Consider the following 22,659-nt stretch of genomic DNA (forward strand, 5'->3'; position numbering starts at 1 on the left):
CGACGTCCCACCCAATGTTCGGGGATTCCCCGATACATCGAGAATCACGCATTCAGATAGCCGTAGTGTTGCCAGAAGGTTACTTTTAGCTTACACTAATGAAAAGGTTACTTTTAGGTGATTTTTCAGAAATTGTAGAATTAACTTTTACAAGTTATTCAGTAAAAAATATTAATAGTGACAATTTAAAAATTATGTCATAAACTCCATTTAAACATGAATTTGATTTATTATCTACTATATAAAAATAAGTCGGGTTTTCCTCCCTGACGCTATAACTCCAGAACGCACGAACCGATTTCCACGGTTTTGCATTCGTTGGAAAGGTCTCGGGCTCCGTGAGGTTTATAGCAAAGAAAATTCGGGAAAAGGGGGTAAAACAGGATCTACGCGTACGAAGTCGCGGGCGGCCGCTAGTTTGTTATAAAAAATGAGTTTTAGCCAATGTTTTTCGATAGTGAAACCAGGCCTGTTCATCTCCGCGAGTTTACATCGAAAACAAAACACGCACGATGGCCCACCTACAAGATACTATTCGACAAGGCCTCACATACGAGCGAACATTGACTGACGCACGCGTATTCTTGTGTATGATGGAAGAAGATAAAGAAAATGATGTACTAAATACTGTGCAGTATTTAACTGCCTAAATAATAATAAAAACACAGAATATATTTTTTTAAGTTGCCTCAAGACACTGAGAGGTAAATAAGTAGTTAATATTATTCATGATAATTCATGCTAAATCATGTATTTCCTCCGCCATTTTCCGCAGTTTGGCACCTCACGTCACATCATTTTATCGAAGTCAGCCCTATAGCTTCGGCGCAGTGCCGATCACTGACGTTTGTCAACAAAATGGTGCTTGACTCTTGAGACAAGCTAAATTACACCATATTGTTAATGACATTGAGCATACATTTTTTTACATACCTTCGCGAAGTAAAACTTCTGTACGTAGTACTTATTATTATTCTGTGGTGAAACGCAAATCCATGAAACGACCGGTCACTTTTCGGTCTTCAAGGAATGGTCAAAATTTCGAATTTAGGTAAATGATTGATGACAATTGTATTCATTTTCCATCCATGAACAACCTTACACAATCGCTCCGCACCCCCCCCCCCCCCCCCCCGTAGAAGGTTACTTTTTATTCAAAAAGGTTACATTTTTTTATGCACATTTGTCCACTTTATTGTCAGAGACTGGTTAGAGCATTTTTCAAGGGCGCAGTTTTGAAAGCTCGCACCGGGCGCATAAAAGGCTAGTTACGGCACTGTACATTATTATAACATTACAATTTATTTATATTGCAAATATTCTTGTACACTATAGAAACATTTATCAATAAGCCATTTTTTCAGTACAGTTTTAAACTTAGTAAATTTATACTCTTTAAAATCATCTGGCAATTTATTATAAATTTTGATGCACATTATAAAAGTATTATTAGAAACAAGTGTTAATTTAGACTGAGGTTTGTATAGTTTATTTTTATACATCGAGCGAAGATTATGTTTAGAGACTTGACAATTTTGTTCGAATAGGTCATTAACATAATGACCTATTCGAACAAAATTGTCATTGTGTTGTTGTTACACAAATAGACATAATATGTCTATTTGTGTATCAACATAATGACCTATTCGAACAAAATTGTCAAGTCTCTAAACATAATCTTCGCTCGATGTATAAAAATAAACTATACAAACCTCAGTCTAAATTAACACTTGTTTCTAATAATACTTTTATAATGTGCATCAAAATTTATAATAAATTGCCAGATGATTTTAAAGAGTATAAATTTACTAAGTTTAAAACTGTACTGAAAAAATGGCTTATTGATAAATGTTTCTATAGTGTACAAGAATATTTGCAATATAAATAAATTGTAATGTTATAATAATGTATAGTGTATATGTTACTGTAAAAGCTCGAATTGCAGTAAATCCTAAGATATTCCAGTAAAACCTAAGATCTACCAATGTCTAATGGTAAATGTCCCAAAAGGTTTGCGATTCGAACTCTTACCACCATTTCGTTGGTAAATCTTAAGATTTACATTAATGGCACGGTAAATGTTGAAAAACAAAACATGTCATAACGTGCTCAGCGCATCTCATCATCATCATTATCATCAGAAATTACTTCAATTGGAAAAAATCGAATCTATCTTTATATTGAAGTTGCCCTCTTTGTATTTCTAGTCGCTCACTTAGTAATGTAGTCGCACGGACAGAATTTTAATATCTAAAATGGATTAAACATAACCCACTTTTTGTAAGCTCGTTCTGCATTTGATTATATTAATCAATATTCGTCGTTAGTTAAGTTAATTTTTCGCTTACTCAAATTCATACCGCTCAAGTTATTAAAACAGTAAGTATGCCATCATCAGTTGCTAAGTTATTTTTTAGTCGATCGTGTTATAATTCCCCATTAAGAATTACTCATTGTTTTATTCCTAAAACCAACATCTACCAGCTGACAGAGGTAAAACCTAGCATATACTGAATTCGAATGGTAAAAGCTCGAAAAAATCGTCGTATTTTCAGAAATACTTACATTTACCAACTCATGTCGGTAAATCCTAAGACTTACACTTAAATCTTAAGATTAACCGTAGTTCGAGCTTTTACAGTAACATATACGCCTGAAAAGGTAGAACTAAGAGATGCCTATAACCTATTTATAAGAACCCTTGTAACCTTTGTTCATACACAATAAAGACTTTATTACATTATTACTTTATTATTTTGAGAATCAAAATTGTCACGTTATCGTTTAATTCGAAGTATCGAATACGCAAACGATTCGAAGACGAAAGTTGTTCATGCTAGAGGTACAGCTCTCTTTTACCCGACTGCGCCAAAAGGAGGGTTATGTTTGAACTCGGTCACTTGAAGAGGCTCTTGCAGTAGATGTCATTTGTTTGATTTGTCGTTCTAGATACAGTGATCATCAGATTTTTGATGCAAAATCCACCATACAAGATCCTACAGTGTTTTCTTGGGTTGACGTACTCAAGCTTACATCTAAATAAAGGAGAAACTGACTGACTCACTGACATATCAACGCACAGCCTAAACGGCTAAACGTAGGCACTAGAAATTTGGAAGGGACGTAGCTTAGGTACCGTAGAGGTGCACTAAGAAAGGAATTCCCGAAATTCCCACGGGATCGGGAATTAGCGGGAAAATCCTTTTGTATGAAAAATCTAAACCGCTTAAGTTAGACGCTTGAAATTTGGCATTTGGTACCTTAGTAAACTTAAAGCTTAGTTACAACAGGATATTGCAAAATTCCCAAGGGAACGGGAGTTAGCGGGAAAACACATTTTTGTATGAAAAAATCTAAACCGCGTAAGATAGATGAAGGGGGTAAAACGGGATCCGCGCGTACGAAGTCGCGGGCGGCCGCTAGTCTTAATAATAAACGCCTCATAATAGACCGCTAAACAATATCAAATCATAGTCGGCGACAGTATTCGTGCCGTATTCATTTAAATGTTCCCCATATCGACTAGTGAATGGGGATGCCCGTGGACAAGGGTGGCTGGATGTGGCCTAACATGGTCTCATACAACCGTACCTATATAAATAGGCTAGTTTCCTAAAAGAAAACTCTTAGTTCGTCAATTAGGTGTATTATAAATAAAATTATAATAAAAAAAAACTTTTTTAAAAACAAGCTTTATCCTGAAATGATTCAGTCATTTCAGGATAAAGCTTGTTTTTAAAAAAGTTTTTAGTTTTTACACTTTTTAGTTGTATCTCAATCTCTGGGTCGTTATTTAGTCGAATCCAACTAACCCAAACTCGATAAGATTCCGCCGTTTCGTTTAGGAGTTCCTATGGCCACCTCCTGACTTCATCATCAGGACCCTGGACTAGCACCCATTCTTTTTTCATTGTACGTTAATGATGTCCCCAAATGTCACTTAGAAATAAGTCAGTCTTGAGCCGTGCGAACCACTACACCCACCGACTCTACCACCTAGTTGGAAGGAAAAGTAAATTGTCACTTAGAAATAAGTTGTCAATTTACAAAACCTGCATCTGTCCAGTGTTGACTTACGCCACTCCGGTGTATGCTCACACTTCCTGCGCAGTCCTTAAGAAATTCCAGACCCTCCAAAACAAATTCTTACGCCGAGCCGCGGATGCCCCGTGGTTCGTGCGTAACACGAATCTCCATAGAGATTTCGAGATCCCATCGATTGATCACTTTATGAAAGAAGCCTCTCGCCGCTACTTTGATAAAGCGATCAACCACAAGAACCCTCTTATCGTTAGCGCCGCCACGTACACACCCCAGAGAGATATCGCTGCCCAATAGCGACGACCTAGGCATGTCCTAGACAACCCGGACGATCCTATTACCGAATTTCTGAATCTTCACAGACATCACTGCCTTAAGCACGCCAACTACTCCACAACACAGTAGCTCATTACACCGTACTCGCCGGCGAGTACGAGGCTCTGCATTTCATTTCGGACGGTACAGACATGTACCGGGCCAGTTCTCCCCAATCCGTCCCCCGGACACGGCCTGAGCCGAGGTCCGAGCCTACCGTGGCGCCCTCAGGCCGCGTCCGTAGTCCCCCTCGATCAGGCCCACTAGAGTGAGCTCACCGTAGGCTGGACTTTGGTCCAACACCGCGGTGGGCAACCCTCTAGTTGGGTTCGCCACTGATCGGGCGCCTTATGCGCTCAATACGGCCCGATTGCAAACGTCGGTCTGCGACCGACGCGGACGAGCCTGGGCTTCGCTTCGCGAAGCCCACACTCGGCCTCGTCGGCACGCGCACCGACGATCGTCAAACGGCTAGAGTACCTTCTGTACTCGCCAATCTGCCCGGTGAAGCTGGAAAAGCTCTTCAAGCTACCAGCGCGCGTCCCTTCAAAAAAAAATTATCTAGCACTAAACTGCTTGAAAAGACAAATCCAACGAACCCAAACTCGATGAGTTTCTGTCTTTTCGTTTAGGATTTCCTATGGCCACCTCCCAAATCCATCATCAGGACCCTGGACATCATCTAGCACTAAACTGCTCGAAAAGACAACAAATCCAACGAACGCAAACTCGATGAGTTTCTGCCGTTTCGTTTAAGAGTTCCTATGGCCACCTTCCTAATCCATCATAAGGACCCTGGAGATCATCTAGCACTAAACTGCTCGAAAAGACAAATCCAACGAACCCAAACTCGATGCGATTCCGCCGTTTCGTTTAGGAGTTCCTATGGCCACCTCCTGACTCCATCATCAGGACCCTGAACATCATCTAGCACTAAACTGCTTGAAAAGACAAATCCAACGAACCCAAACTCGATGAGTTTCTGTCTTTTCGTTTAGGATTTCCTATGGCCACCTCCCAAATCCATCATCAGGACCCTGGACATCATCTAGCACTAAACTGCTCGAAAAGACAACAAATCCAACGAACGCAAACTCGATGAGTTTCTGCCGTTTCGTTTAAGAGTTCCTATGGCCACCTTCCTAATCCATCATAAGGACCCTGGAGATCATCTAGCACTAAACTGCTCGAAAAGACAAATCCAACGAACCCAAACACGATGCGATTCCGCCGTTTCGTTTAGGAGTTCCTATGGCCACCTCCTGACTCCATCATCAGGACCCTGAACATCATCTAGCACTAAACTGCTCGAAAAGAAAAATCCAACGAACCCAAACTCGATGAGTTTCTGCCGTTTCGTTTAGGAGTTCCTATGGCCACCTCCTAACTCCATCATCAGGACCCTGGACATCATCTAGCACTAAACTGCTCGAAAAGAAAAATCTAACGAACCCAAACTCGATGCGATTCCGCCGTTTCGTTTAGGAGTTCCTATGGCCACCTCCTGACTCCATCATCAGGACCCTGGACATCATCTAGCACTAAACTGCTCGAAAAGAAAAATCCAACGAACCCAAACTCGATGAGTTTTTGCCGTTTCGTTTAGGAGTTCCTATGGCCACCTCCTGACTCCATCATCAGGACCCTGGACATCATCTAGCACTAAACTGCTCGAAAAGAAAAATCCAACGAACCCAAACTCGATGAGTTTCTGCCGTTTCGTTTAGGAGTTCCTATGGCCACCTCCTGACTCCATCATCAGGACCCTGGACATTATCTAGCACTAAACTGCTCGAAAAGACAAATCCAACAAAACCAAACTCGATGCGATTTCGCCGTTTCGTTTAGGAGTTCCTATGGTCACCTCCTGACTCCATCATCAGACCAGCTCAATGGTACCATAACATTGCATTGTCATCGTACTTACATAAGTATACCAAATTTCAGCTCAATCGGTTGAGGAGAAGTGGTCTTAAATTCAGTTGCAAGATTTGTCCCACACATACTAACAAGTGAAGTCAATATAAAGCTTGTAATAATAATAAATAATAAAAAAAAACTTTTTTAAAAACAAGCTTTATCCTGAAATGCAGTTGTACTAAAACGAAAAAAATAATTGTATGCTTGGTTCAATGAATTTCAAAAGCTTGTATCGCGCATGGAATTTATTCCTCTTTTTTTCTGTTTGCGCTACAAGCTTTGGAAATTCATTGAACCAAGCATACAATTATTTTTTTCGTTTTAGTACAACTGCATTTCAGGATAAAGCTTGTTTTTAAAAAAGTTTTTTTTATTATAATTTTATTTTACACTTTTTAGTTGTATCTCAATCTCTGGGTCATTATTTAGCACCAAAGTGCTCGAGAAGTCGAATCCAACGAACCCAAACTCGATAAGATTCCGCCGTTTCGTTTAGAAGTTCCTATGGCCACCTCCTGACTCCATCATCAGGACCTTGGACATCATCTAGCACCCATTCTTTTTTCATGGTACGTCAATGACATCCCCAAATATCCGAATACGGATTTAGCCCTCTTTGCGGACGACACCGCACTCTACAAGTCCGGACGTAATCGGAATTACGTCATCTTGGCGCTCCAACGAGCAGTCACACAATTAGGCGAATGGTTCAGGAAGTGGCGTATCGAGGTAAATCCCGAAAAAAGTGCAGCAGTGTACTTTTCTAGGGCTTTGTCTGCGAAACGTCCTCCGGTTCGCACTCGTCCTAGTGTCCCCACCCATCTCACCTTATTTGACCAAACTGTTCCTTGGAAGAGTGAGGCCAAGTACTTAGGTGTCACCCTCGACCAGAGATTATCGTTCGCTCCGCACCTCAATCGCGTCTTGAGCCGTGCGAACCACTACACCCACTGACTCTACCACCATTTACCTTTCCTTCCAACTGAAGGAAAAGTAAATTGTCACTTAGAAATAAGTTTGCTCACACTTCCTGCACAGTCCTTAAGAAATTCCAGACCCTCCAAAACTAATTCTTACGCCGAGCCGCGGATGCCCCGTGGTTCGTGCGTAACACGAATCTCCATAGAGATTTCGAGATCCCATCGATTGATCACTTTATGAAAGAAGCCTCTCGCTGCTACTTTGATAAAGCTATCAACTACAAGAACCCTCTTGTCGTTAGCGCCGCCACGTACACACCCCAGAAAGATGTCGCTGCCCAATAGCGACGACCTAGGCATGTCCTAGACGACCCGGACGATCCTATTACCGAATTTCTGAACATAGACATCACTGCCTTAAGCACGCCAACTACTCCACAACACAGTAGCTCGTTACACCGTACTCGCCGGCGAGTACGAGGCTCTGCATATCATTTCGGACGGTACAGACATGTACCGGGCCGGTTCTCCCCAATCCGTCCCCCGGACACGGCCTGAGCCGAGGTCCGAGCCTACCGTGGCGCCCTCAGGCCGCGTCCGTAGTCCCCCTCGATCGGGCCCACTAGAGTGAGCCCACCGTAGGCTGGACTTTGGTCCAACACCGCAGTGGGCAACCCTCTAGTTGGGTTCGCCACTGATCGGGTGCCTAATGCGCTCAATACGGCCCGATCGCGAACGTCGGTCTGCGACCAACGCGGACGAGCCTGGGCTTCGCTTCGCAAAGCCCACACTCGGCCTCGTCGGCGCGCGCACCGACGATAGCCAAACGGCTAGAGTACCTTCTGTACTCGCCAATCTGCCCGGTGAAGCTGGAAAAGCTCTTCAAGCTACAAGCGCGCGTCCCTTAAAAAAATCATCTTGCACAAAACTGCTTGAAAAGACAAATCCAACGAACCCAAACTCGATGAGTTCCTGCCTTTTCGTTTAGGATTTCCTATGGCCACCTCCCAAATCCATCATCAGGACCCTGGACATCATCTAGCACTAAACTGCTCGAAAAGAAAAATCCAACGAACCCAAACTCGATGAGTTTCTGCCGTTTCGTTTAGGAGTTCCTATGGCCACCTCCCTAGTCCATCATCAGGACCCTGGACATTATCTAGCACTAAACTGCTCGAAAAGACAAATCCAACGAACCCAAACTCGATGCGATTCCGCCGTTTCGTTTAGGAGTTCCTATGGCCACCTCCTGACTCCATCATCAGGACCCTGGACATCATCTAGCACTAAACTGCTCGAAAAGAAAAATCCAACGAACCCAAACTCGATGAGTTTCTGCCGTTTCGTTTAGGAGTTCCTATGGCCACCTCCCTAATCCATCATAAGGACCCTGGACATCATCTAGCACTAAACTGCTCGAAAAGACAAATTCAACGAACCCAAACTCGATGCGATTCCGCCGTTTCGTTTAGGAGTTCCTATGGCCACCTCCTGACTCCATCATCAGGACCCTGGACATCATCTAGCACTAAACTGCTCGAAAAGAAAAATCCAACAAACCCAAACTCGATGAGTTTCTGCCGTTTCGTTTAGGAGTTCCTATGGCCACATCCCTAATCCATCATCATGACCCTGGACATCATGTAGCACTAAACTGCTCGAAAAGACAAATCCAACGAACCCAAACTCGATGCGATTCCGTTGTTTCGTTTAGGAGTTCCTATAGTCACCTCCTGACTCCATCATCAGACCAGCTCAATGGTACCATAACATTGCATTGTCATCGTACTTACATAAGTATACCAAATTTCAGCTCAATCGGTTGAGGAGAAGTGGTCTTAAATTCAGTTGCAAGATTTGTCCCACACATACTAACAAGTGAAGTCAATATAAAGCTTGTAAAAAAAAAGTTTGGCGCGTCACAAAGTGCTACACGTTTAAGCACTCCTTGACGTTACGCCTCTTCTATGGAACATTGGCGCGCTTTATCACTTTAAATTTTCATTAGTTTGAAAAAGTGAAATAACGTGTCGAATATTTTTTGATAAATTATCTGATGGACTAATTCAAACTCTTGCCTTTTTACCCAGGAAACATCCCTGAGTTTAGGCAGATCAGCGACGGTGACAGATAGATCCGAAACTACGCAAACAAAGTTTCGGAGTAGCCCTTCACTACTTTTCTAAAGATCGTTTCATCCACGAAGATGCTCCTCAATTATTCCGCTAATGTTTGAGTGTTATCGGCACACGCTAAATTATCCATGAGTGCACACACACTACAATAATGACGCTCGGATTGCTCGGATCAAGCTCCCGCACCCCGCGCTTCCCTCGACCAAAAATTGGTAGGGCGCGTTTTCGTGGATGGAACGATCTACAGGGTGGAAACGATAAGTGATCTCACCCGATTATTTCTAAACTACACAAGATATCGTAAAACTGGTTACTGATCCTAAAAGTGCTTTACGAGCTCTATCTAACGGTATCAATATCAAGTTACAGAATAAACTGGATCTATCCTAAAATTCAATGTTTCCGTCTTCCATACATTTAGTACTATCACAGTCATGGCACTCATCTCTTGATAAGGTTATAGCAAGTAAAGCCTAAAACTAATGTTTTTCACAAATAATTACAAATAAGATGCAAGTTACGAGATTATTTAACCGACTTTTTAAGTTTATTATTTAACAAAAAATAAATTACACTTCTAATATTGTGTCGTCGGCATACATTTAGCATGGAAGCTGGAAACATTGATTTTCGGGATAGTTCCAGTTTATTCTGTAACCTATTATTGGACCGTTTGTAAGAGCTTGTGAAACATTTTCAGGATCAGTAACCAGTTTTTCGATATCTTGTATAGTTTAGAAATAATCGAGTGAGATCACTTATCGTTTCCACCCTGTATAGCACTCCAATACTTGTCATTTTCTTTTTGCCTCATCTAGCCACTTTAACTCTTTGTCCTATTGCTAGCACAGTTTCGCGGAGTATTTTCACTGGACATTATCGTGTGCTGTCGGATGCCGTCGCACCACTTCGTGTGTTTCCGTGCGTGGGGGGAGAGGGGGTGCTAATAAACAGTTATTATTTTTGATATCGCCGACGCGATACAAACTTTTATTGGAAAATAAAGCGTTTGAGTAATACTTTATTGGCTAGGGTAACAAACAATAAATACTAGGACTAAAGCCAATCTAGCTGTCAATTTTGTTTCAATTATTTCAATTATGTGTAGATTAAGTAGTCGGTAACTAATGAATGTCTAAATATTTTATTAGATGGCTGTCCCGACAGACGTTGTCCTGTCTTGGAAAAGTTAATATGGCCGTTAAATGTAGGTCAATTTCTTTATTTTTTGAATAACATTAGATACTTAGGTTATTAATCTAAGCTCCAAAAAAATTGTCAAAAAGTTCGCAACACGTCTTTGTTACGATTCGAATAAGGTAGAATTATCAACTTTGGGTGTGAGTGACGAACTATTTGACGCTGTACTTATTCTAGCACACCGACACCTTCAAGATGACCTTGTTCTCCCAATCCATCAGCTCCATAACAATTGATGCGCGGAGTAAATCTTGGGCGCCATGACAGAGGGTGGTGGGGTGCCTTAGGTGCGCTGAGGCAGTTTATGGGGCCCATAAATAGAGAGTGCTCGTAACTGCCGGCAGCATTAGCTTCGGCTGGTACCGATGGTTCTCGATTTTAAATAAACAACTTGAAATAAAACCGACTCCAAAAAACCTACACTAAAACGTAGAAAAATAATTACTAATTACCTACTTATTTATTAGGACGAATTATTAATATTTATGTAGGTATACCATGATTGATACTTTTGGAGTCGGTGCAGGCAAACTTTACATGTTTCATAATCTTGGCATCATATTTTTCTACGTTTTAGTGTAGGTTTTTTGGAGTCGGTTTTATTTTTTTTATAAAATTTTACTTATTTCTTGCTTTTTAGTTAACTAATTATTACCTTGATGTTACCACTGAAGGTAGGCAGTACACTGAGACCAAAAAAAATTGGTTCATAATCGGCGGAGATATTGCGTAGGTATAAAAAAGTTCATCCCCAATTTTCCACCCTTGGGGGTGAAATATTTTCTTCAAATTCGCATGAAACCACCCTTTTGATAATACCTATTCAACAAAAAAATAATCGTTTAAATTGGTTTATAATCGGCGGAGATATTGCGTATAAAAAAGTTCATCCCCAATTTTCCACCCTTGGGGGTTGTTTTTTTATTATTAAATTTAAATGGGACCACCCTTGAGGTATTACCTATACGCCGAAAAAAGATTTGTTCAAATCGGTTCATAATTGGCGGAGTTATCGCGTAACAAACATAGAAAAAAAAAAAACATACGGGTCGAATTGAGAACCTCCTCCTTTTTTGAAGTCGGTTGAAAATCGAGTTGCCTAAGCGCTCCTGCACACGACGCCGCTACCGCGCCGTCGCTGCGTCTTTGCACTGTTTATACGCGCCGCGTGAACACCGCTGCCGCGCCGCCGCCGCGCCGCCGCCGAGCCGCGCCCGAAATTATGCTTTGAGGGCGCGGTGGCCGCGGCGGCGGTTTTACTCACTGCATATGAACAGTGTAGAGGTGCGGCGGCGGTGCGGTGGCGGCGTCGTGTGCAGGAGCCCTAAGGCGGGACACGGACCCACGAAAATTTAGTTTGAGAAGCGAATCTATTCGCTAAGAAATTTTAATACGGATGGTTCTCGAACCTCGATGTGAGAAAGTTAAAGATCATAGCAGACTTATCAACCCGGAAAGGGATCGTAACCGTATCACCTCGAGGCGATCAGTATTCTTTGTATGAAACTCCATACTGCAACGCACACATATCCGCACCGTAACGTAAACGCCTCGTCTCGCGGCTGACAACGCGCGAAAGTTGATCGCTTTCCGTTTGATAAGTCTGCTATGACCACAGAATAAGTAATAGTACAGGTACAGAAGGATTACTCCGCAAGACGATTTAAATAAATGCGAGTCTTGCTACGACGCGATACAGTGGAATTCAGCTCGCACAGCACTAACGTACCTACCTACAATTTTATTCACCTACAAGTTTTGTCTCTTTCTATCGCGTGCCTCTGAACTCTTCTTACGCTGTTAGGGTTGCTGTCTAGTAGTGTCTAGTAAAAAAATAATTAATCTACTTATTTGTAATGAGGTACGTATGTAGGTAAGTACGCATTCATTATGGAAAACTTTGGGAGAGGCCTTTGTCCAGCAGTGGACGTCATTTATTTTGGCTGAAACGAACGAACGCATTTTGAGCAATAGTCATGGTAGGTTAGGTTCCTATACTATCCTAAGAATTATTGATTACCTACATGGTCAACATACCTTTCAGCATCTTTGGGAAGGGAAAAAAAGATAAATCCGGTAGATTTCTTTTCGAATTTAAACACCCGAACGCCGCACAATAATATTTCTTTCTCTTTATGTCCATTTTTAAATAATACTTCGATCATAGAATTAGGTACTACAATGCACGCCAGCGTCCTGACGGGCGCGCGCGTGACACTCGGCTGATATAATAGTAATACCCGCCGGCGGGGCGCTTCGCTGTAGGTAATTATCGGATGTACCGCACGGAGTGAGCCAGGCCTGAGCCCCGATTACGGTAACTTTTATAACGTCTACAATCCAGACGCGTTTCTGATTCTGCGATACGATTGGTCAAAACAGCTGACGTACGCTGTTGAACGACCAATCGTATCGCAGAATCGAGAAGCGTGTCTGGATTGTTGACGTTAAAAATTACCGTAATCGGGGCTCTGCTATGACCTTAAGCTGGATTCATAATTTTGTCTGACTTGTGTCGTGACGCATCAGAATGGAATCGGTAGGCTATCGGCAACAGTGTTAACTACGCATTGCATGCACTAATCACAGTCTTAGAAACCCCTAAGCCATTTTAAAAGACCTATCCAACAATACCCCACACGATGGGGTAGAAGTTGAAAAAAAAAATGTACTGGAGCTATATTAAAAAAAATTGTTTTTTCAAAATTTTATTTACTGTTTTGTCGGTGTGATTAATATACATACCTCCACAAAATTACAGCTCCCTAGTGCCAACAGTTTACATGCTAAACCTCGGACAGACAGACAGACATATCGAAACTATAATGGTTCCTTGTCAGGACTACGAAATCCTAAAAAGTTAAAAAATAATAATAATGTAAGGATAACAAAATACAATGAAGAATGTTCACTAATTTTGTTTTTTAGCTTTCTGTATTCTCTGTTAAAAATAAAAAATACACGTGAAAGAATTATTTCGATACGTCAATTAGTTTCCAAGATATTGAATTTTAAAAGTGCGGGCGGCGGCCAGCCCGCCATTTTATGCGCGTGACGTCATATTACAGTGACTGGCTCATATTTGTATGGGTGGAATCTTGCAAGCTGAATTAAGACCCACTTCCGGACAACCGATTAAGCTGAAATTTCGCAAACACATGTGATTTGGATGACCATGCAATATTATGATGACATGGAGCTGATCTGATGATGGAGCTGGAAGGTTGCCATAGGAACTCTATAATAAAACGACTTAAATCCATCGAGTTTGGGCTCGTTCGTTTTGTATTGATGAGTACTTTAATTTTATATAGTAATCAGGGTCTAATGATGGAGCTGGAAGGTAATTCGCAAAAAAACGACACAATCGCATCAAGTTTGGATTTGGTTCAATTTTAATTTCTGTGATGGGTCTGGGTGTTAATATGTATAATAAGTTTGTATTTACAAAAAAAAATTATTTAAGTATGTTTATATCCGTTTTCTAGTGAGCGGACACTGTGAATGTACGTCACGCGGGGTCACGTGACCGTCAGCGGAACTCAATATTTAAGCGAACTTTGAATGCCTATAAAATCATAACTACTGGGTATTTTTGAATGAAATAAAAACTAATGTATTTGTAAATGTAAAAGCTTAACTGTAACATAGGTTTCAAGTGATTTTGCATACCTAGTAACATTCTCAATTTTAGTCGTGCAGTAGTTTATTCATTCATTATTATGTTGTTGATAAAACAAATCTCATCAATTTATTTTTTTGCTGATTACATTATTAATATCCAATACACGGAACTTGAATTTCATCTCGGAGTACCATTCATGTTTTATTTTTCTTGGATCCTTTATAAGGGTAAATCCTTCAGGCATTGGAGTCGTTGATTTATCATACGCCACGTTAGCAAGGATTGCGCAAGCGTCCGAGTCCGAAAGAACGGTCGTTGTAGCCCGACCTTTGGCAAATTCCGTAGGAGTTAGAGAGAGAAAGCGAATTTGTTGTAAGACCTTACGAATATCGAGGGTTTCACTGTTCACATTGTTACACTTAGTGATGTGCTTGGCGTAGCGGTCAGCTGCGTTCAAGAGATCCAGCTCACTTTCAACATCTAGGGATTCCAATGAGAACACTGCCACAACCACATCGAGGCACGCTTCTTCAAAGCTACTGTCAGCGAGCACCACTTTGGTTTGTGTTTTTATCAGCTCTTCGCATTTTTTCTTCAATTCGCTGTCATCTGAATGAAGAACAAGACCGTAAGCTTGAAGAACGTTCTTCGTCGTCAGGTTAGCGGTGATGTACTCTAAGCACGCATTCATCAGATGTGGTATCTGGTATGCCATTGCCGCTGCAGCTAAATCGCAAGCTGTTTCCGAGTTTACATCAACAGAATCAGTGTAGATGTACTTCAGCATTAACTGAAAAATTTTGGGCTCAACATCGGTTAAGGTTACCTTAGGGTTAGTGCCAGCTGCCTTGAGCTTGTCTTTAAGGACTGGGGAAGCTGCTGATATGATGACGCTGTGTCCCAACTCAAGTCGAGCTGTGCGTTTGTTTTGCCCACCATGAAACTGCAATCGGACAACGCTTTCGTCTCGAACAAGTGCTTCAACCTGCTTTTCGAATCTTTGTGTGGTGATTGCCACACATTTTGCGATTATATACGAGTATACAAATACTTGTGATATACATACACACAACACTTATTTCAGTGAATGACAAATACCAAACAGCCGTCTGCTTTTATACTATTCTAGTTGACTATTTGACTTGTGGTCAGCGCGATAAAAGGACGATATCAAAGTATTTTTTTGTATTTCCAAAAATACCAGTTTTGATAAGTATAGCTTGATATCAATGACCACAAAATTCCCAACCACTAGAACTGATAGTAATGTAGGGTAGAAGCACAAAATATAACAGAAGGTAAACTCCATACTAAGCGCGCTCGAGTCACGCACACATAGACACCGCTCACGTACGCGTTATCAAGACTGTCTTGGACGAATGCGAGGCGCGACTGCGTTCGCTTGAGTGTCGCTGCTCACGCGTTTGTGAAATTATTTTGTTTGTGAGAAAATGAGTGAACAACAAAAAAGGGGTATTATAACATTTGTTAAGTAAATGGTTGCTTACACTCAACATTAAAAACTAAATTTTGGCCAAATTACTTTTCGCCAAATTTCACTTCGCAAACAACTTATCGCCAAAGTTTCATTTCCCAAATGAACTTTTAGCAACTGTACTTGTCGCAACTAATTCATTTGGTCAAATTATCATTTGGCAAAATTTTACTTGGCAAATATTTATATAGCAAATGTTTTATTTTGCCAAATATTATATCCCAAATAATTTATTTGGTCAAATTGACATTTCACATTACCCACCGTTACCCACAAATCAAATCATATGCAGATGATGATCATGGTTTTCACAAGAATTTTATGTAAAACAAAGAGATTGCAGAAAATAGTAAGGTTGCAGAAAGTAGGTATTGCAGAAAGTTAGGTTAGGTTAGAACAGTGACCCTTAACGCGCGAAGGCGAGCGAACGGAGCGAGCGAAGTGAGCGTGCCGCGGCAGCGGCCGCCGAGCGCTAGAATCACCTCTATTGTTAATGAATCATTTGGAAATTTCGATAAAAAGAATGAAATATGAAAATTAATTTAGAACAAATTTTATATCAACTACCCACTAAACAAAATAATAACCACAAGCTAATTTGTATTCCATTCTATGCACCAATCAAATTATTTTGTAAATAGTTTATCGTGAAATATTTTTGCCAAATGAAACATTTGGCAAAACATACTTTGCCAAACAATAATTTGCTAAACAATAATATGCCAAAAACGACATTTGCGAATTAAAAGTTTGCAATAAGTTGATTTGACAAATGAGAATTTGCCAAATGAAAATTTGCGAAACGTTGTTTGCGATGTGATAATTTGGGTAACGTTTTTTGGCCAAACATTAGTAATCCAGTTTACCTTCTGTTATATTTTGTGGTAGAAGGTACAGGTTAGATAACTTCAAGGCTGCTACTTGATAAGAGGCCAATTTTCTGGGAGCTGCTTTATTTTCTTCTTCTCCTCTGTCCTTATTCGATGGATATTTGTTCCATGGGATCGGCTTTCTGGCTTAAACTAATCCCCGTTGACAATCCCCGTCAACGGTGATTAGTGAACTTTTTCCATTACGTTAAAAATAAAATACTAATTTAAGAATTAGGTACCTTCTATTTATTTTATCTATGGTGAGTAGGCTACTGATCAAACCATTGGAATTAGGTACCGAAATTATTAAGGTAATACTAATTGTAAAAATCAGGTACCTTCTATTTATTATTGGATAAGAACTCACTTATTGATTATTTTTATAATCAATTTATTAAATTAAATTTAAGCCTGATTAAAGTATTTAAAAAAAATACTTAAAATTTACAAAAAAAAAAAGAAATCAGTCACAAACGTTGCAATCTATTTTTATAATATTACCTTTACTATTTTCGATACCTAATTCCAATGGTATGATCAGTCGCCTACTCACCATAGATAATAAATAGAAGGTACCTGATTCTTACATTAGTATTTAATTTTTAACGTAATGATGGGTATTAATGAACTTTTTAGTTCATTAATCCCCATTAAAAGCTCCAGTTGGCGTAAACGGGGATTAACGAACAAAAAGTTCACTAATCCCCGCTGACGGGATTGTCAACGGGGATTAGTGGAATATGCAAGAAAGCCGATCTCATGGAACAAATATCCATCGAATAAAGACAGAGGAGGAGAAGAAAATAAAGAAAAAACAAAGGACAATGGGCAAAATGGTACCCGGCTCCAATAGATATATGTGTCTAGTATCGTTTGAAAGGTCTTACCAAGATGAAACATTTTTCCTATGGCCACCAGCCTCAGATCTGGTTGTGTTTGAAGATAAACATACTTTTTTGCAGAATAGTTATGTTTGTAGTATCATTTGAAAGATCTTACCAAGACGAACAACATTTACTATGGCCACCAGCCTCAGATCTGGTTGTGTTCGAAGATAAACATACTTTTTGTGTAACCTAAGTATCATATTCCGTGTCCATCGTATGGTACTTAGGTTATGCGAGGCATGAAGTGTTTACTACTCCAGCATCCTTCCTTAATTTTATAATTATTGATAGGGATAATTATTGTGAAATAATTATTTTTATTTGAAGAACTACTAATATCCCCTTATTAATAAAAAGTTACACCTAGGAAGAACCTTGGATTAGAATGACATTTCCATACCAAATGACAATTTAAGCCAGAGTTCAACTACGGTGTAACTTTTATTAATAAAGGGTTTAAAGTTTTATTACTCCTTAAGGGTTTTATTATGGGCTAAAGCAAATAAAGCCACAAGACCCAATAAGTCCACCCACCAGATGGACCGACGACCTCATAAAGGTAGCGGGAAGGCGCTGGATGCTGGCCGCCACCAACCGGCCATTGTGAAAATAATTGGGGGAGGCCTATGTTCAACTGGACGTCCTATGGCTAAAATGATCATGATGATGACGATGATGAAAGCGAATAAAGGGCTAATAGCTTGGATAGTTCATCGTAGGTATAATGCTTTTCTTTTCAATGTTTCTTTTGGTTATATTAATAGATTGTAGTCATAGTGCATACTCGTATACATGGATGATTGTGTTATACTTTCATTTATAATACTTAGTGGAATTACTGCTTTCAAAACGTGAATTAGAACTGGCCCCATAGCAGACATTTTCCTACATCTAAAGGCCTTTTAAAATATATATTGGTTATGACCTCAGATCATAGAAAGAGAATAGATATGAAGTCGCGCGTAACTACAACGAGAACCAGTGTCCCCACATTTCCCCCACTACAGCTCCCACACACACATTCAACTGTGTAAAAACAAAGCGACTGAGAGTCTACGACAACATGTACAACAGGCTTAAAAGTGCTGTGATTGGTCAGAAGGCGTGCCTTATGGCCAATCAATGGCCGCGTGACGTGACGCACACTTTGAAAACGCTAGTGAGAGAACAAAGATAAAATGGAGTCGACAAGATATCGATACTTTAAATCGCTAGGGGCAAGGCTCGAAACTGGTTTCACAAAATGCTTATGTATGAAAACCTTTTTATTATAATACGTTATTATTAACTACTATCACGCATTTACTTTTCAATTATGGCGATCTGCGTATCGCATTATGTTTATCAAAAATAATGCCTATATTAATTAGGCTTTCAACTAGCTCTTATAGTAATTACATAGTTGACAGTTACTAATTACTTCTACTGTTATTATTTTTTTTGTAAAATCTTATAATCGCAAGTAACACATCATTTATTTATTTAAAACTAGCGGCCGCCCGCGACTTCGTACGCGTGGATCCCGTTTTACCCCCTTCATCTATCTTACGCGGTTTAGATTTTTTCATACTAATGTTTTTTCCCGCTAACTCCCGTTCCCTTGGGAATTTTGCAATATCCTGTTGTAACTAAGCTTTAAGTTTACTAAAGTACCTGAATGCCAAATTTCAAGCGTCTAACTTAAGCAGTTTAGATTTTTCATACCAAATGATTTTCCCGATAATTCCCGTTCCCGTGGGAATTTCGCGAATTCCTTGTTGTAACTAAGCTTTAAGTTTATTAAGGTACCTACATGCCAAATTTCAAGCGTCTAACTTAAGCGGTTTAGATTTTTCATACAAAAGGATTTTCCCGCTAATTCCTGTTCCCGTGGGAATTCCTAAGTATACTATAACCTGCCCAGGAGTATGAAGAATAATTGTACCAAGTTTCGTTAAAATCCGTCGAGTAGTTTTTGTTTCTATAAGGAACATACAGACGGACAGACAGACAGACAGACAGACAAAAATTTTACTGATTGCATTTTTGGCATCAGTATCGATCACTAATTACCCCCTGTTAGTTATTTTGAAAATATATTTCATGTACAGAATTGACCTCTCTACATATTTATTATAAGTATAGATTACAAAATAGAAAATTATAATTTACTTCTATTTATCGATAATAGGAAACCGCATTAGAACACGAGCACGGTACTATGTTTCGACCGGCACATGCGGCCGTACTGTGTATTTTCACACGACAGTGGATATCGGAAGAAATTAATTTTATACATTGCGCAGTAGTTGAGCATGACATAAAGTGGTTGTTAACTAAATCGTCAATGTACAAGTGTGTTAGAATTTTTATCACCACTGATTTCGATATCGCAGTAACTGTTACGGCACTGAATTCGTTCGTAAAAATGTTTAGTTTTTTTTATTTATAAGCAAAATACCAATGGATTTGCAATACTTACATGTAGTAAATGACTCCATTGTTCCTGTAGTTCTTCGTTTCACTTGTTTTATTGCACGTAACGACGCATTATCCAAAATATCGGAGAACATTTCCTTAGTACGACTGAATCGCGACTAACCTAGCTACGCGGCCGATGTTCGTTTCTGGGCATATCGCGGAGACACACGCCACGCCCCCGTTTCACATCTATTCCCTTCTATGATCTGAGGTTATGGCTATTGGAGCGGGTACCACTTTCCATACATTTGTGCCCATCATCCTTTAAACAGCCCCTAGAAAATTGGACTCTTATCAAGTAGCAGCTTTGAAGTTATCTAACCTATACCTTCTACCCTACATTACTATCAGTTCTAGTGGTTGGGAATTTTGTGGTCATTGATATCAAGCTATACTTATCAAAACTGGTATTTTTGGAAATACAAAAAAAAATGATATCGTCCTTTTATCGCGCTGACCACAAATAGTCAACTGGAATAGTATAAAAGCAGACGGCTGTTTGATATTTGTCATTCACTGAAATAAGTGTTGTGTGTATATCACAAGTATTTGTATAATAATCGCAAAATGACGGCATTTGTGTGGCCATCACCACACAAAGATTCGAAAAGCAGGTTGAAGCACTTGTTCGAGACGAAAGTGTTGTCCGATTGCAGTTTCATGGTGGGCAAAATAAACGCACAGCTCGTCTTGGGACACAGAGTCATCATATCAGCAGCTTCCCCAGTCCTTGAAGACAAGCTCAAGGCAGCTGGCACTAACCCTAAGGTAACCTTGACCGATGTTGACCCCGAAATTTTTCAGTTAATGTTGAAGGACATCTACACTGATTCTGTTGATGTAAACTCGGAAACAGCTTTCGATTTAGCTACAGCGGCAATGGCATACCAGATGCCACATCTGTTGAATGCGTGCTTAGAGTACATCACCGCTAACCTGACGACGAAGAACGTTCTCCAAGCTTACGGTCTTGTTCTTCATCTAAATGATATCGAGTTAAAGAAGAAATGCGAAGAGCTGATAAAAACTAAAACCAAAGAGGTGCTCGCTGACAGCAGCTTTGAAGAAGCGTGCCTCGATGTGGTTGTGGCAGTGTTCTCATTGGAGTCCCTAGATGTTGAAAGTGAGCTGGATCTCTTGAACGCAGCTGACCGCTACGCCAAGCACATCACTAAGTGTACCAATGTGAACAGTGAAACCCTCGATATTCGTAAGGTCTTACAAAAAATTCGCTTTCTCTCTCTAACTCCTACGGAATTTGCCGAAGGTCGGGCTACAACGACCATTCTCTCGGACTCGGACGCTTGCGCAATCCTTGCTAACGTGGCGTATGATAAATCAACGACTCCAATGCCTGAAGGATTTACCCTTATAAAGGATCCAAGAAAAATAAAGCATGAATGGCACTCCGAGATGAAATTCAAGTTCCGTGTATTGGATATAAATAATGTAATCAGCAAAAAAGAAAATAAGTTTTCCGACATATTGACGTTTCAAAATACAAAATGGAAAATTCTATTATATATAGATAAACAATTTATAGGTTTGTATGTGTGGGTTAATTGGGATGAACCTAAAACATGGTCTTGTAAAACAGAGACAGAATTTAAACTTCTGCGTGCTGATAAGGGTCAGCCTTTCAGCAAACTAATGCATTATGAGTTTAGCAAGGAATCGTCAGATCGTGGCATCGCTGAATTCATTGAGATATCCAAGTTGCTGGACCCCAATAATCATTACATCGAAGATGGAGCCGTCACTTTTCAGTGTCATATAAAGGCTGACAAACCACAAGGGCTGTAGGTGTTCTATATTCACATCACATGCTTTGGATCTTTTGTTTAATTTTAATGTTTACATTATATTATGTTTAAATTGATGACAATTATTTTATCAACAACATTAAATGAATCAATAAACTGTTGCATGACTAATTTTTTTTTTCATTACCTTCGTTCGTTCGTTCGTTCGTTTCAGCCGAAAGACGTCCACTGCTGGACAAAGGCCTTATTACCTTACATTATAATATTTTTTAACTTTTCGTTTCATCTATAAATCTCACAGTTGTTAAAATAGCCAATGACTTTTGTCTCTGTGACAGTAGTTACGTACGATAATATCTCTCCATATCCAGTTCGATTTTTTCAAGTTATTTATAATTTAGTGCGAGATAAAATTCTACGCTAGAAACTTTGATAACATTCAACTCGCTTTGCCTTTTTCGTATACTAAATATTTTCAATATTTGTTTAAGAATGGTGGTAAGGGCCCAGCGTCATACGCAGCCTGTATGACCAGTGTTAAAATTTTATATCCGTTTTAAACTTCTTGTGGCCGAAACTTCAATTTTCGATTCGCAGCCGTCTGGATGTTTACTCTGGTGCTTTGACACCCCCTATCCATATAAATAGGGAGTGCTTTTCAGTGTTGCCAACCCAATATTGACGTTTACTGTTTTTGTGTCATCGTGGTCTCTGGGGTGTCCCAGAGACCACGGAAGATAAGGGAAATTATTTTTCTGTATACAAAAACAATAATAGAATCGATCACGCTAAAATAGATAATTTTTTCAACTTCAAAAGAAGACATTGTGTATTCAAAAACAACAGTTAGGTACTGCGCAGTTCTCAATAGGTTTGTTACTGCTCGTTTTAAAGTGCTAGTAAATGACAAGGAACTGTATCTCATTAATAAACTGTAGAGCGAAGACTTCTAATGTATTACTAGACAGAGTAAAATTTGTGTTCCCGCGCAATTTCATGCATTTTTCCCCAAACTTCCTCGAAAGA

General features: G+C 39.9%; 2 protein-coding genes across 2 annotated transcripts; one reads left to right on the forward strand and one right to left on the reverse strand.

Moving 5' to 3' along the window:
- Window positions 1-14,277: 14,277 nt before the first annotated feature.
- On the reverse strand, window positions 14,278-14,943 carry LOC135083661 (BTB/POZ domain-containing protein 3-like). Its single transcript, XM_063978369.1, has one exon. The coding sequence runs from the start codon at window positions 14,941-14,943 to the stop codon at window positions 14,278-14,280; it is 666 nt and encodes a 221-aa protein (XP_063834439.1).
- A 5,494-nt stretch (window positions 14,944-20,437) lies between these two features.
- Window positions 20,438-21,673, forward strand: LOC135083662 (BTB/POZ domain-containing protein 2-like). The gene is made up of 2 exons (XM_063978370.1): window positions 20,438-21,080; window positions 21,468-21,673. Exons 1-2 carry the CDS (start codon window positions 20,438-20,440, stop codon window positions 21,671-21,673), a joined length of 849 nt encoding a protein of 282 aa, XP_063834440.1.
- The last annotated feature ends 986 nt before the right edge of the window (window positions 21,674-22,659 follow it).

This window comes from Ostrinia nubilalis, chromosome 24, assembly GCF_963855985.1.
Source record: "Ostrinia nubilalis chromosome 24, ilOstNubi1.1, whole genome shotgun sequence".
NCBI lineage: Eukaryota > Metazoa > Arthropoda > Insecta > Lepidoptera > Crambidae > Ostrinia > Ostrinia nubilalis.